Source organism: Rattus norvegicus, chromosome 11, assembly GCF_036323735.1.
Source record: "Rattus norvegicus strain BN/NHsdMcwi chromosome 11, GRCr8, whole genome shotgun sequence".
NCBI classification, from domain to species: Eukaryota; Metazoa; Chordata; class Mammalia; order Rodentia; family Muridae; genus Rattus; species Rattus norvegicus.
Window position 1 is genome coordinate 40,677,547 of NC_086029.1, and position 17,288 is coordinate 40,694,834.

The window sequence follows — 17,288 nt, forward strand, 5'->3', positions numbered from 1 at the left end:
GGAGACTCTTTAACATCAGCATTTGTTATAGGGAAAGCTGGCAAAAGAGAGACAGAATGAGTATGTGTAGGTGCCTCCATGTAATAGGTATCATGATATATAAGTGTAGACAGACTCATCACAGAGGCAGCCTCATTCACAGGAGGGCAGAAAGTGAGCCCTAAAGTACTGTATTCAGTCAGCAGAGCTGCAGAAAGGGTCAGCTCCCATGACTCCTGTCTCACACCACCCCCCACGCTGTCAGAAACTTGGAATTAAGGACCAAACCTAAAGCAGGGTCTAACACTAGCTCAGCAAGCACTCTGTCACAGAGATGAATCCTCAGCCCCTAAATATTCCACTCCTTAAAAAGAATACAAATTGAAATTCTTAGGTTCACATGCAGCTGCTCTCAGAGCAATGCACATTCCTGGTCTCTATCATTTCTACCACACAGAAAATTTGGTGTCATTGAGGGACACTAAAGGGAGGGGGGTGGGGTTGAATGGTAGAAGATAGAATGAGAAAGGTTCAGTGTATGATAATCTAGTTTAAAGGTGGCTGAATTAAAATAATCTAGTTGCTACTCCAGAAGATACAGTGTGTCCCGTCAAGTCTGGATTCCCAGTTCTGCAAAGATTAAGGGTGGTTTTTCTGACTTCTGCCTCATTTACTAAACCAGCTTTGAGGAAACATAAAGAACATTTGCTCCACTTCTCTCATGCATGCCACCTAATGAGATGGCCAAGAGGGCGTAGGGGGATAGGACATGGTTTTAAGGCCCCCAAGTCTATTTTGTCTATTTAGTTATTGTTCTTTATGAGCTCCCTGAAGAACATGTTGAGTAAATGAAATAAGAGACTCTCACTTGTCCATTATATAAACAAACTGAAAGAACAAAACCACATGATCATTTCATTAGATGCTGAGAAAGCATTTGACAAAATTCAACACCCCTTCATGATAAAAGTCCTGGAAAGAATAGGAATTCAAGGCCCATACCTAAACATAGTAAAAGCCATATACAGCAAACCAGTTGCTAACATTAAACTAAATGGAGAGAAACTTGAAGCAATCCCACTAAAATCAGGGACTAGACAAGGCTGCCCACTCTCTCCCTACTTATTCAATATAGTTCTTGAAGTTCTAGCCAGAGCAATCAGACAACAAAAGGAGGTCAAGGGGATACAGATTGGAAAAGAAGAAGTCAAAATATCACTATTTGCAGATGATATGATAGTATATTTAAGTGATCCCAAAAGTTCCACCAGAGAACTACTAAAGCTGATAAACAACTTCAGCAAAGTGGCTGGGTATAAAATTAACTCAAATAAATCAGTAGCCTTCCTCTACACAAAAGAGAAACAAGCCGAGAAAGAAATTAGGGAAACGACACCCTTCATAATAGACCCAAATAATCTAAAGTACCTCGGTGTGACTTTAACCAAGCAAGTAAAAGATCTGTACAATAAGAACTTCAAGCCTCTGAAGAAAGAAATTGAAGAAGACCTCAGAAGATGGAAAGATCTCCCATGCTCATGGATTGGCAGGATTAATATAGTAAAAATGGCCATTTTACCAAAAGCGATCTACAGATTCAATGCAATCCCCATCAAAATACCAATCCAATTCTTCAAAGAGTTAGACAGAACAATTTGCAAATTCATCTGGAATAACAAAAAACCCAGGATAGCTAAAACAATCCTCAACAATAAAAGGACTTCAGGGGGAATCACTATCCCTGAATTCAAGCAGTATTACAGAGCTATAGTGATAAAAACTGCATGGTATTGGTACAGAGACAGACAGATAGACCAATGGAACAGAATTGAAGACCCAGAAATGAACCCACACACCTATGGGCACTTGATTTTTGACAAAGGAGCCAAAACCATCAAATGGAAAAAAGCATTTTCAGCAAATGGTGCTGGTTCAACTGGAGATCAACATGTAGAAGAATGCAGATCGATCCATGCTTATCACCCTGTACAAAGCTTAAGTCCAAGTGGATCAAGGACCTCCACATCAAATCAGATACACTCAAACTAATAGAAGAAAAACTAGGGAAGCATCTCGAACACATGGGCACTGGAAAAATTTTCCTGAACAAAACACCAATGGCTTATGCTCTAAGATCAAGAATCAACAAATGGGATCTCATAAAACTGCAAAGCTTCTGTAAGGCAAAGGACACTGTGGTTAGGACAAAACGGCAACCAACAGATTGGGAAAAGATCTTTACTAATCCTACAACAGATAGAGGCTTTATATCCAAAATATACAAAGAACTCAAGAAGTTAGACCGCAGGGAGACAAATAACCCTATTAAAAATGGGGTTCAGAGCTAAACAAGGAATTCACAGCTGAGGAATGCCGAATGGCTGAGAAACACTAAAGAAAAGTTCAACATATTTAGTCATAAGGGAAATGCAAATCAAAACAACCCTGAGATTTCACCTCACACCAGTGAGAATGGCTAAGATCAAAAACTCAGGTGACAGCAAATGCTGGCAAGGATGCGGAGAAAGAGGAACACTCCTCCATTGTTGGTGGGATTGCAGACTGGTACAACCATTCTGGAAATCAGTCTGGAGGTTCCTCAGAAAATTGGACATTGAACTGCCTGAGGATCCAGCTATACCTCTCTTGGGCATATACACAAAAGATGCCCCAACATATAAAAAAGACACGTGCTCCACTATGTTCATCGCAGCCTTATTTATAATAGCCAGAAGCTGGAAAGAACCCAGATGCCCTTCAACAGAGGAATGGATACAGAAAATGTGGTACATCTACACAATGGAATATTACTCAGCTATCAAAAACAATGACTTTATGAAATTTGTAGGCAAATGGTTGGAACTGGAAAATATCATCCTGAGTGAGGTAACCCAATCACAGAAAAACACACATGGTATGCACTCATTGATAAGTGGCTATTAGCCCAAATACTTGAATTACCCTAGATGTGTAGAACACATGAAACTCAAGACAGATGATCAAAATGTGAGTGCTTCACTCCTTCTTTAAAAGGGGAACAAGAATACCCTTGGCAGGGAAGAGAGAGGCAAAGATTAAAACAGAGACTGAAGGAACACCCATTCAGAGCCTGCCCCACATGTGGCCCATACATATACAGCCACCCAATTAGACAAGATGGATGAAGCAAAGAAGTGCAGACGGACAGGAGCCGGATGTAGATCGCTCCTGAGAGGCACAGCCAGAATACAGCAAATACAGAGGCGAATGCCAGCAGCAAACCACTGAACTGAGAATAGGACCCCCGTTGAAGGAATCAGAGAAAGAACTGGAAGAGCTTGAAGGGGCTCGAGACCCCATATGTACAACAATGTCAACCAACCAGAGCTTCCAGGGACTAAGCCACTACCTAAAGACTGTACATGGACTGACCCTGGACTCTGACCTCATAGGTAGCAATGAATATCCTAGTAAGAGCACCAGTGGAAGGGGAAGCCCTGGGTCCTGCTAAGACTGAACCCCCAGTGAACTAGATTGTTGGGGAGAGGGCGACAATGGGGGGAGGGTGGAGAGGGGAACACTGATAAGAAATGGGAGGGGGAGGGGGATGTTTGCCCGGAACCCGGGAAAGGGAATAACACTCGAAATGTATATAAGAAATACTCAAGTTAATTAAAAAAAAAAAAAAAAGAAAAGAAAAGAGACTCTCACTTGGAGAAGAACCACCAGGGAGCCTGCTGTTTCTGAAGAGACATCAGAATTGGACGGCCACCCAGTGTTAGCTTCCCACCTGCTGTTTCCCTCTGTCACTAAATGGTTTTCTTTGAGTCTGCTGTACTATTGCCCTGTCATATCTCTGGGCATGCTCCCTTTGGTTGATCTCTCTGTCTTTGGAATACATTTTTTTTCTCCTTGTTTTCGTGTCAGTTATCTTTGAGATTCTTGAGAGTGATTCCTAATTGCCTATTTCTTATAATTGTTCGCAGGCCGTCTTGGCTATTGGTCCCACTGTCAGTGTACACCTATGAGGTGATATTTATGCTGTCTATAAGCTTCTGTGTACTGCCTTTAGTACGTGTTATAAAAATTAATAAACATATGTAAACTTAGTCAATGTTTATTTAGATACATTAGACTTAGAAGAAATTAGTCATTTTAAATTGACAAGAATTTTCAGACATCTCCAAGACTGATAATACATTGGCCTATATTATTATTATTATTATTATTATTATTATTATTATTACCATTATTATTATTATTATTATTAGTAGTAGTAGTAGTAGTAGTAGTATACATTTAAAATAATGCTTACCATTCTTTTTTCATTTCAAATATTGATTCCAGGATTTTCACTAAAATATTGTTACTAATGTACTAGTTATAATATTTAAGATAATTGGCTTAAAAGGCACTTTATTTTCTATCAAAATAGTAACTTATATTTCCTGAAAATTTCATCACTACTTAGGGACTCCTAATAAAATCAGAACTTGAGTATTATAACAGCAAACTTTTAAGTAAGTATTATTCTTCAAGCGTGGTGAAGCTCATGTAATGGGTGTTCGACAGTGATTGAATGTTAAATCCAATAAGGGTTGTCCTAATTAGGTCTCTGTTGCTGTGATAAACACTATGGCCAAAGGCAACTTGGGAAGGAAAGGGTTTGTTTTCATCACTGAAGGAAATTGGAGTAGGTACTCAAGGAAATGAAGCCCAGATTGTAGAAGGACACTGCTTACTGGCTTGTTTCTCATGGCTTGCCTTCTTGTGCCACTCAAGACCACAAGCCTAGGGGTGTGGCACTACCCACAGTGGCCTAGTTCCCCCAACACCAATAATTTATCAATAAAATGCATTCAGTCTTAACAATAGGCCAATCTGATAAAGGCATTTTCTTAACGAGGTTTTATTTTCAATGATGACCCTACCTGTGTCACGTTGACAAAAATCCTAGCCATCACAAGGATAAGTGGGATAAAAGAACAGACAATATTTTGTTCCAACGCCTCTAAAAGGGTTCTACCCTTTGGTAACTCATCTATTCTCTTGACCAGAGAAGTCATGGAGACCCCACATATTGAAGTCCGGCCACTTTTCATTCTTCAAAGAGGAAGGCCAGCACAAGAAAATCTTCAGTGCTTCCTATTGAATTAGCATGGGCAGCAAGACCTTGTCCTATCCTGGACAATGCTACTGGTAGAGCAAAACTAAAGGAGCCTATTCCTATATCACTAACAGTACCCAGAAGGAAAGTTTGACAGAGCATAGTAAAAAGAGGCTAATTAGTTGCCACCTACATTGTCTAAACACCCAGTGCCAAAGTATAACCAAGAATAAAATAATCATAGTATAAGCCTGTTTAGTAGTACAAGGATTCTCAGACTCTCATTCTCATTCTGCCAGGAGACCTGGTATTTCTAATAACACACAAAGTTAGTCATTCAAATAACCAGCTTTACTCAATTAAAGAGGATGCCTAGAACATTACTAGGCAGCTAGGCACTAACTGGCCACATTTAAATCTATCTTTTATCTTGACTTCTCTTGCCTAAAATTCCCAAACTTCTGTTTCCATAATACAAAAGGCTTTTGCCTTTCTGCTGCTTACCCAACATATATAAAACTATTTTGTTGTTGTTGTTATTGTGTGTTGTGTGATGCTAGCCTATTACTCAGTTTTTGTTTTTGTTTCATTTTGTTCATGGGTTAGCTTAATTGTCATCTTGACATGATCTGCATTCACCTAGGAAGAGATGTACAATGAGGGATTGCCTACGTCAATTGGGTTGACCTGTGGAAATGTCTGTGGAGAGGCTTGTCTTAAGGAAAGGCCCAGGCCTCTGTGGGCAGCACCGTCCCTAAGCAGGAGGCCTTTAATTGTATTAGGAGTGGAGAACTGAACTGAACACAAGCAAGGAGGTAAACGTGCCAAGAACATGTCTCTCTGTTCTTGAATGTGGATGTGGCAGGGTGCTCCCAGCTATCGCTCCTGTGATTGCCCTGGGACAGTGGACTGTGGCATGGAATTGAAATCAGAACAAGCCTCTCTGGCGAAATGGCATTTTGCCAGTGTATTTTAATATCACAGCAACAGAAATGAAACCAGAACACCGCCCAAAGACTATTCATAAAACTCACTACTCAAATAGCTAAATTAGCCCACAGTTTTAAAAATATTATCAGAAGACTAATTTTCCCTTGCAACAGTTGTGCCTCAAAACTGCTGAGCCTCAGATTATTGTTTAAAATGGAACCCATATTCTGTGTGCTGAAGGTAGAGGCTGTCTTCCTGTGACAAATGCAGACAAGTTCAACAAAGTCTAAGGATGATCCCATGTGACTGATTTTCAGGAGCAAGTATCCCAAGGAGGGCTTGCCGGGGACTTTAAATCCAGTAGCTGCTCTTGGCTAACTCAGTTGTGTCCCTTCCCATAACCACTTGTAGCCATATATTTATTTCTTTCATTTAATTCCTGAATTTTAATCTGCTTATTACGTGTGTATCTTCTGCAGTTGAGCAATTCTACATTCTGATGATGCTTCTACAAGATTTTAAGCTCCTGCTAGATCTGCTTCTAATAAGCTCTTTGGACCGTGCAACAAGGACCTTCTACCCAAACCACTCTTAAGTAGTTTTTTTTTTAATGCCATCCCCTGAATAATGGATGATAGGTCAGACCCCTCCTTTATCTTTGCTCATTTCAAAGTAGGAACAAGAAGAGATATCCAAGGAATCTACCACAGTCATATTGGTTGCTCTTTTTCTGGGGAGAATGTGGAGTGAAGGCCATTAGTGATAGCTAGTCAAAGTGCAGAGAGCCAATGACTCAAATGACAAAGCTATATGCCCAGCCCTAATTGATCATCTACAAACACAATACAATTTCTGCACATAAGTATTAGGGAAACTTGTGGAAGAGAAGAAGAAGAGATTGTAAGAATCAGAGAACCAGGATTTCTGCTATAAGTTTGTGATACCTAGCCACAATAGAAAATCCGCATGTCAGATTTGAAATGTCAAAATGGTTGCCTGAACTAGGCCTGAATAATTCCAGTAGCCGTGTGAGATTCCAGTGTGGATGGGGGATATCTTATGGATTTCCCTCTGGATTAAGAGCTATAGCAATTAGCAACTGCTTGAAGAGGAAGAATTAACTTTCCTCAGGGATGAACTTCCATTCGTAATCCAGTAACATACACACAAGCAATACTAAATGTATGCAGCTGGCTGCATTAATGTTTACTCATTTATATGTATATATAAGAGCAATGGCTGAGGAGGAAGAGGTGGTAAATTTGAAGGGAGGCAGACACGGAAGAGTAGGAAGAGAGAGGGAGAAATGGTGTAATTTATATTTTTATTAAATGAATTCTCTTTTTAAGAATTTGAAAAAGAAAGTGGCCAGAAAATAGAGCCAGTCTCCTATTACAGATCTTCACAAGCATGTCTATGAATCCCAAATTGTTCATGGAATGCTGTAACCTTACTCTCCGGAGCTGCAGTCTTGCACGTTATGACCAGACCTTTTAACCAGCATTATTCTTGCCCGAAAGGGAGGGAAGACACACTGGAGATTAGATACACAGTGGCCCACTCTAACTTTGCCAGAATTGCGCCCTAGGTAATCTTCCTTTGAATGGAGGAAATTAAGTGCAGAAAACTGTACACGAGAAGCTCAGCCTAACTGTAAACCTTAATTCCTCAAATATTCCACAGCAGTCATTGCCTTACACGTCCATCCTGGATACCACCTAGCCTGGCATTCGCTTGAAGTGTCATTAACTAATCTATTCTAAGCAAACTCAAGCACATCAGTAAACGGATCCCATAAAAGAGCTAATGGAGGGCCAAGAAGGTAGCGATGGACTCCCTAATGTAATTGTCCTTCTGAAGATTTAGAGGACGTCAGTGGTAATAACATTAGTTTCTTATAGGATATGTTAATATTTTAAACAAAAAGAAATAGTGGGAAGCTAGCAAGGTGGTGCAACTGAAGTTCTTTATTTGACTGCTTAATATTAATGTGGTGAATATTGTTGTACATGGGTTGAATACAGTTTTTAAAAGAAAGTTAATTAGTTGTCAGATTATTAATGTTAGGAAATATATTTCACCTAAATGATGACTTTGTTGTTTTTTGGGGAAAATGGAGCATCTGGCCATACTTGCTCTTAAAGTCCTATGGGTCTACAGCTGACTGGTGGGAAAGGCCTCCTTTAGACAAGGCATGATCTCTAACTGTCTGCAGTTGACAGCGTTCTCTAGCACCACTCCAGCAAAGCAGCCAGCTTGACTCATGATCTGTCTCGGCTTCTCAGCAGTGAAGTTTATGACCCCTGCCTGATATTGGCGGTCACACTGCATAATCCCTGTCAAACATGGCAACAAAATAAAAGGCAAATAAATCAAGCCTACCCAGGGCTCTTATCTGTCTGGCTTGGCTGCCATTATAATCCCTTCCTATTGGATTAGCCCACAGTTCTAGATGGCCTTATTTCTCTCCTTTGGATTACCAAAGCTTTACTTGAGAGGAATAGTCTGTCTTTATGGCAGAACATCGTAAGTGAAGTTTTCTATATAGTGAGACAATAGGAAGAAGTGTTCTTAGGAGGGAGGTCAGTAATTGCCCCTCCCCTTTTCTGGTTATTCCTGTTACTATCATGGAAGAGGATAGATAATATAAGGATATGTATTTCCAGGCAGTAGGGTCTTGAGGAGGCACCGTGCGATTGAACTGGACATACAGTAGAAATATCTGGAGCTGTTAGGTAGATATTCTTTGACTCTAGTTTATTGTCTCAGAGATGTTTAAATTTTAATTTCTGCCTCTTTCTTTAGACAGATCTGACATTGTTTTCTCATTTATTAAGTTGGAGAAATAGCCCTCTCTGTGCAGAATTGGTTTTCATCTATATGTAGAATTAACTTCCTTATATTCTAATATAACTTAAGGTATAAAACTAGATACACAAGATATTAAGAAAATAATGCATGAAGATTAATTAGGAAAATAGTTCCTTAAAATGTTGGTGGTCAGAGTAAAATCTATATAAATCTTAAACAGTTACATTGTGGTAAGATATAAGATAAATAGTAGTTGAAAATTGATTAGATTAAGTACCTGAGATTCCTCAATTTAAACCATGCCTATCTTTTAAAATGGATGTTTCTCTCCCTTGTTAGTTTGCTAGGTATCACACTTCTCAACGTGTTGAATACTTGTAATCAACATCGCCCAACTTAGCCTTGGCTCAAGCCTTGCCCCTCTTACCGATAGGCGTCCCCACTCCATAGCCTTTGGAGTCTATGAGGCCCCCGATCTGAGTGAGGTTGCAGTTCCTCTGCGTCACATACTCAATGCTGGTGGACTCCATCAGCAGTGCGTAGTCGGTGGTGAGCACCCTTTGGATCCCCTCGTCACTGTTTTTAACCAGTGCGCTCTGCTGTCTACTGCTCATGAAAGCCCACATTTTCTCATAGGTGGAGATCTTTGATTTCTGCAGAGAGAACAAAAGGACACCCACCAGCAGAAGAGGGCTGAAAAAAATATGGCTTAAGGCTGTTTACTATCCTAGTGGGTCAAATAATAAAGGCGGAACGCTTTGTACGTAGGAAGCTTGAGGGATGATGGACATTGGGACTTCAGTCTTACAGGTTGTCGAGAAGAGATTATTCAGTAACAAAGAGAACCTGGATATATTTAGATGGATATGGAAGAAAAGATGCTGGTGGATGGAAATCATGGCTCGAGGGTTTCTTCTTGATTTTTGGTTAGGAAAAAAAAAACACGAACTTTAGTAATAATGCTTGTCCGATGAACAGTTGACATTGGGAACAGGACTTCACAGTCCCCTGGGCCAAGCTGAGGTTGTCTCCCTTCAGACCACTAGTCATTGGATTTACTTCCCATCAGTCACTGGACACCAGTCACTTTCCTGTTTCCCAGTATGGAGGTTCCAGGGGCCGGCCAGCACTACTGTGCTAGGGATAGCCTGGGATATGACACTCGTATCTTCTGCTTATTTGTGAAATGCATCCATGGCTAAATTTTACACAAAATGAAGCATGTAAATGCTCTTTTCTAGTTGGTATTCAAACCAGAAGCCTCTCCTTACTTTTCATGTATATAATTTCTCACCACAATCATTTTTTTTAGATAACAAGGGCTGCATATTTCATTTGAAACTGTTCTATGATTTTCGTGTCTTTTATTCAGCGCTTTGGTAGAGTCAATAATAGACTATATGATATATTATATGTGCAGCTATACATAGACACAATTACCTCATTATCTTCTTTTCTTTGTTAAAACATACTGCCTGCATTTCCATATTGCTTAGATATGAATTTCCATTCTTTTGAATATCTATGATTAGGCATTTTACATTTTTACTCTGTAATTTCCATAATGTTTCAAGTTTTTGCCCTGAATTCATCTTCATTTGCATCAGTACACCCTCCCATTTATTTCAATGATCAATGCCATCATGGGAATTACTGATGTTTTCAAGCTAAACCTGGTTATGATACATGTAGACTCCTTGGCAAGGCCAAGGAATATCGTCTTAAGGGTACAGAGGAGCTTAAAACAGGATTAGGGGCTGCAGACACGGAATGAATACCTCTGGAATCAGCTCTAGTGGCTCAAATTCATGCTCAAATGTTCCCGACTTACTTGATGCTTAAGTCTGTGTAAGACCTGGGTTAACAGAATGGGCCTTCTGACTTGGGGAGGTGGGGGACAGATGGCTTTAGTTTGGATTGTTAGGCATTTAAAGAGCCCCATGAGGAAGATCTTATGAGACAGATAACAGTTCAATACTCATACCTTGTACAAAGTGATGATTTATAGGATCCATTCTATCATGATGAAGCTCCTGAGACTAACTTAGAGGATCTGCAAATCAGAGCTAATGTTTCCACAATAAAGGTGTGTCCTGGGTACCAGGGCTGCTGTTCATCTATTGTATGGTTTCAGCCTTAATGAGTCTGATACTACTAAATTCTTATGAAGAGAAGAGTTACTTATAGAGAAGCAGAGAGGTCACTCTGTCTTCTCTGCAGCAAATGTATGTCTGGGAAAATTATTTCGTTATCAGGAAACTACCTTAAGGGGAAATCATTTTCTTTGAAGCATGCAATATTAAAGTTATCAGAGATGTTAGAGACACATTCACTTACACCATCAGTTTTAGAGATGAGAAACTTTTGGTACAGACTATTTGAAGACTTCAGGAAAAGATGGTGAAAGTTAACAGCAGAACACATTCTAGACCCCAAGAACCCCAATATTTCATTCGATGTTCCTTCCACTTATCCATGATGACTTGGGTGAGGTAGACGTGTATAATGCCAAAGTTTTTTGGCAATGACTTTAATCTTACTTAATTTGCATGTGAAAACATAGCATTTATTAATCATCATCCCCCACAGAACTTTGACTAGTTGGTTTTATGTTGGTCCAGCATAGATACCAGCTTCCAAAGAAAAATTTCATAGGCTATTTATTATAGTTAGAAAAGTGGGATTTTGCTTTGTAGAAATAAGAGACATAAAATAATGGTCATTGAAGAAAAGGCCATCTAGAGACTGCCCCACCTAGGGATCCATCCCATCTGCAGACACCAAACCCAGACACTATTGCTGATGCCAAGAAGTGCTTGCTGACAGGAGCCTGGTCTAATTGTCCCCTGAGAGGTTCTGCCAGAGCCTTACCAATACAGATGTGGATGCTTGTAATCAACCGTAGGACTGAGAGTGGGGACCCCAAGGGGACCCCAATGCAAGAGTTAGGGGAAGTACTGAAAGAATTAATGGCTTTGCAACCCTATAGGAAGAACAACAATACCAACCAACTAGACCTCTCCCCCGCCACAGAGCTCCCAGGAACTAAACCACCAACCAAAGAGTACACGTTGAGGAACCCAATGGCTGCATATGGGTCATATGTAGCAGAGGATGGCCTTATCTGGCTTCAATGGGAGGGGAGCCCCTTTGTCCTGTGGAGGCTTGATGCCTCAGCATAGGGGAATGCTAGGGCGGTGAGGGAGCAGTATGTGGGTGGGTGTGGGAGTACCCTCATTGGAGTAGGGGGGAGAGAGGGAGGGTTAGGGAGTTTGTGGAGGGGAGATTGGGAAGGCAGATAACATTTGAAATGTAAATAAATAAAATAAACAATAAAAGATAATAGTAAACAAATAAATAGAAAAAAAAGTAGTGGCCATTTTATCCATAGTAAATGGACATTGTAAGGAGGCCTTCGAGTCACAGTCTCTGGGAGACGCTGGATTTTCCACCACAGGATATGTATGGAGAGAAATTTTTGCTTCAAGCCCATTGCTTTGCTTTATAGATCAGGCCCTCTATAGAACAGGTCTTAGGAGAAGTGACACACAGAAGTCCCTAGAGGAGCCACTAAACCAAAGGTATCTGCCTTGAGTATCCCCTAGTTCTACCCACTGTAATGCTATGCTCAGTAAAGTTTTTTCTTTTGTCAGGCTCTAAAGTAGCATTTTTCAGAGTGAATTTGGAGTATGCTCTCTAATAGATAATTTTATTAGTTTTCAAGATGAAAACCTTAGCATGTCTTCAAATTATAAGTATGCTTTGCCAAAATTAATGCAAATGCTGGAAGACAAAACCAATGGTTTAAATGTCAGCTTTCCCTTTCCAGATCGTCTTTAGCCTGAGTCAGCCTTCTAAATCACTCTAGCTAATTCGGAATACTGAACCCTGGGAGCAGTGGTTGCCTCTCATTTCACCTGTCAAAAGCCAATTAGAACACTTGGGTCCTTAGAGGACACAGGCTCAGATGAATTCCTTAGGCTAGTTTAACCTGATTATACATCTGTCTTCATGCCGATAAACACAGCTGACAGGTGATAAGCATTTCTTATCGGTTAGAGGGCGGGGTTACTGTGACAATGCTCAAGATTACGTATTTCTTACTTTCTGCCTTGTGATGCGTGCAGGCTGAGTACTTGCTGGGCGGTGACTTACAGTGTGTATGTAGGCTGTAGGCAGTTACAAACCACTGAGAGTTGTGAAAACAATGAGCACAGACAAATGTTTACGGTGTAACACGCCTTGTTCTGAGAATGGCGCGTGTACTCATTCCTTTAATGAGAAAGGTACCATTAAGATCTCAGCCGTACAGATGAGGAAATAGAACACCCCAATGAAAAGTGGTAAAGCTAGGGTCTCATTAGTGCTCTTTTTCCAGAGTCTAGGTTCTTCATCGAAGGAAATTAATTTTTTGTTCAAATACTCATAACCAGGTGACCTAACTCATCTTTCAAAGAAGTTGCTCAAGTGTTTGTAAGCAGCTGTCTGCTGTGGGAGAGATGTCGCAGATCTTGCACTTAGCCTATTACACACGGAGAGTATTTAATGACGGTCAATAGGTTCTATTCGTTTAGACAAAAATTCAGTGTTTCAAGATATGTAGCTATGGAACCTGGAAGACCACGTGGGTATAAGTTGCACGTTGTCTTGCCTTTCACGGCATTTCGTTTTCTCTACAGTTCTGTTTTCGGGGTCTTCGGGGCAGGATGTAAGGGTGGACAGAGCTCAGTAGTGTAGTACGATTCTAAGATTGATAGAGCCAACACTTTCTAGAAACATCTTTCCAATGTTTCTTTTCTATTGAGATAAGCATTGCTTATCACAGCATTTCCTCCAACCGAGTTATTGTACATCCCAGGGAGAATATATGATCCCATTACTCAGTAGAATCAATATATGTGAAATCTTGTTTCAGGCCACAGCATTTGAAGGTCTTTATGTATAGATCCATTCTTACACTTTTTTTCCCACCTATTTTCATAAGCCTACACATATTCACATTAGGAATGTGTTACTGAGGTTTTCTCTTTGGCATTGTGTCAAAAGTGACCTTATCCATGTGCTGTGTGCCATGCAGAGCACACCAATTATCAAAATAATTCTATATTAAATCTTTCCAGTAGACGATTGAGAAATCCTAATCTTAAAAGAGTACCTCTAGAAATAAGAAAAAAGAAAAGATTTTTGACAATGCAGAGTCCAAGTCTAAGAAGCCAACACACAGAGGAGAACGCCTGACTGAAAGACAACTATTTCATTTAATACAGTGAAGTTTCATGAAAGGGTAATTTCTCACACCACCGCAAAATGTGATTTCATTTAACAATCATCGTTTGAAGCAAGGCCATTAGAAAACATCATCTGCGGCGGTGTGGGGGCTCTGCCTTTCCAGATAAGATCATTGTGTCAGATCGTACTCTTACCTTGAATCAATAGAAAAGTTATGACATTTGACTCTCTGAGCTTGACAATTCCACTGGTTCCCTTTAGGGAATTCTCCCAGTGAGACTTATATATCTCTGCTCAAATCTGCCTCATGTTTTTCTCCTGTCTACAGTTAAAGATCACTCCATTACAGGCAACATATCAGACTTTTTAAAAGGTTAAGTTAAATTGAGCTTATGGATAGTTCCTTGCAGGCAAATCCATTTTTATCCTTGGACTCTAATAGAAAACCCACATTTTCAGAAATGAAGATTTTATGGGAAGAATGTCCTCCTATGTAGAAAAGTTTGAGGGCTTTCTCTCCTCTTTCGTTCCCTGCTGGTTTTGTCTGAACTCTGTCTCCCTGTGATAGCTTCAGTTCCACAGGTGCTAGGCTCAGTGACTTCCTTAAAGCAACTTCTGCTTTGCTGCGGGCACTAACCACTCCCTGCAAAGAGATTATAGAGGTTACCAGTCCTAATTCCCACCGCTGGTTCAAAGTCCCTAGACCGTGGAAGCCAGAAATGACAAGTCGGTGATGATTTTTTTTTTTAAAACCCATTTTATCCATGTCATTTCAGGCAGAATGTAGATCTAATCTCTGTAATCCCCTGACTTGAGTCTGGGAGGATGGCGACTTGTTACAGGGCAAGATTCTACAGAGAAGTGCTTCTTACATGATTATTTCTTAGCCCAATTTGACCCACAGGAGTTCTTATGATCATCTCATTGCCTGTCTCTAGGATGAGAGCTGGAAAGTGTTTAACAGGGTGTACCTGGCTTGTGTGGTTACTGTACTTCATATCTCCAAACTTTGCAGGAGGTTTTAACTCCCCCCCCCGCCCCCATCTACCTTCTACCCTGCAAGTGTCTCCCCTAGGTGCTGACATTGGAAAAAATACTGAGCTGGGTTAAATTGAGCTGCCTTGAAGAATTCTAAGGATCAGCTTCTCCTGTCTGCTGCTCACCAGTCATGTGGGAAACGTCTGTAATGCAGTGAATGTGTTCAGGAAAGGCTTAAAAACAAAACAAAACAAAGCAAAACAACAGCAACAACAACAACAACAACCGGACTTTCTGCCTGGCAAGGGCACTGGATGCTTTTCAGATCTTGGGTCCTGGTACTGTCTTGGGATTTATCAGAAGGCACACGATCTAAACATTACTGAGCAAAGAGGTTGATCAGAGGCCAGAGCAGGCTAGGTATTTAGGTCTACAGAGAGTGAAGCCGTGAGAAATTGATGCTAATGGTGATAGCTTTTAAATTGCTTACCATTTGCTAAGGAATTGGGTGAGCATATTCCCTCCATTAAGTCCTGTAACCCTGAAAATCATCTCATGGCTTAGATGTTAGCTTCAATTTACAGGCAGGGAAGGGAAGGTATGGAGAATTGAAGGGACCTGTCAAGGTCTACATAATTAATTAGCGAGAGTTGAGATTGAATCCAGTCTAAATGACTCCAGATGCTGCATATCTGTGTTTCCCTGGAGACTTTAATATATATCCTAGCATTTGATGATTTGATAGTAGTAGGTTTCCTGAGATGACCTATGGTATTCCTCATGTGTGAAACCTACATTAAAACCAATACCCTCCTGGGATGGTAGTTCACAGAAGGCATCGGTAAATAATTGTTTCGGGCCGCACCTATCTCCTTATATTTCTGTATAAGGAGTATTTTTTTGTGGGGGGTGACTTACTATATTGTCATTGCGACACTAAAGTTAGGTCCATTCCTTTTAATAAGGGAATTAATAGAGTTGCAACAAGGTGAACGAACAGCTTTGTGAATTGGCATCATTTCTAGTTTCCATGAGAGATGGAGAAATAATGACTTTTCTGGAAGGAAAGGTGTAATCAGATGTCACAGCCATCACGTCTACATCTCTTTGCTAGAAAGTGCAGAAACAGGTCAGGTGGGTGTAGGGAAATTATAGCCAAGCTGCAAACCTTAACCTGTGCACTGACTGGTCTTTGATTCTGCCTCCTGTGGTGTTGGTAGTGGCTCTAGGATGTCAGAATTGCAGCAAGAACCCTACCTGTTTATAGTCTCGCAGTGATTAAAAGGGACAAGCCATCTACCAGCAGAACAGAGGGAAAACAGCGTCATAGTTAACTCTGGGTTGCTAACCAGCTCATTTTGTCCCAAGTCCTAACAAAAAATGTCTGCTGAAAGTCTCTGCTGAGTCTGTTGAATTACTGAATTGTGAATTTTCTGACTGATAAACTTGTCTATAAATAATTAAAGTCTTGATAAGGAGAACACAGTAGTCTCCTGACACCTAATTTCCTAAACAAACTGAACAGTACCAGACAGCTGGTGAAGTCCTTGGCCTTTCCCTAACCATGGTTTGCTAATTGTCCTTGTAATGAATGTCACACTTTGATCAAATAGACTATTATATGATCCCTGGTGATTAAAACTTTAAGACTCAGAGTGCCCATGAACTTCGGAAAATATAGAGTGTAATAAATATCATTAGTTCCCTGACCTTGGCCAAACAAGTACAGTTATTTTTCTTATGGTCAATGTCCCTAGAATTTCAGGATGTCTGTATAAAGTTTTCTGAAACTTTGTGTATCATAAACTATGTTTCAATCTTTGTCATTCTGTCTTTCTATCTGTCTGTCTTTGTCTTCCCCCTCTCTCAGATGAATAGTTTTTGAAGACCAATGTGTTTCCACATACAAATGACTTAAGTGTAGAAGGCTTCCAAATCTAAGACACGAGTCTCCATGACTTAGTTTTCCCTTTAATGTCAACAGGGGCTTACAAGATGACTCTGGAATTGGAACACTTATTGCTCATCCAGAGAACCTGTTAAGTTCCTGGCGTCAATACTGAGCAACTCACAACTTCCTGTAACTTTAGTTCCAGAGGATCTTATGCCCGTATTTTGCTTCTACGGATACTTACATGTATGTTTACACACACACACACACACACACACACACACACACACACAAACTCACACACACACATATATTCACACATACACACACATACACTCACACACATACACTCACACACACACATATTCACACATACACACATAC

At 40.3% G+C, this 17,288-nt stretch overlaps 1 protein-coding gene across 12 annotated transcripts in view; it reads right to left on the reverse strand.

Annotated features, from left to right (window-relative positions):
• The window catches only part of Grik1 (glutamate ionotropic receptor kainate type subunit 1), a 400,993-nt gene that overhangs the window by 21,573 nt on the left and 362,132 nt on the right, over nt 1-17,288 (reverse strand). For 11 of the 12 annotated variants that reach the window (XR_005491017.2, XM_006248053.5, NM_001111114.1 and 8 more), the window contains one exon: nt 9,234-9,459. Coding sequence is in view for 11 of the 12 variants with exons in the window: in XM_006248053.5 (XP_006248115.1) it covers nt 9,234-9,459 (226 nt within the window). In the remaining variant the exon portion in view is untranslated. Of the gene's footprint in view, nt 1-9,233; nt 9,460-17,288 lie in introns of those variants that run through there. The other variant, XM_039088253.2, reaches the window with a different exon arrangement.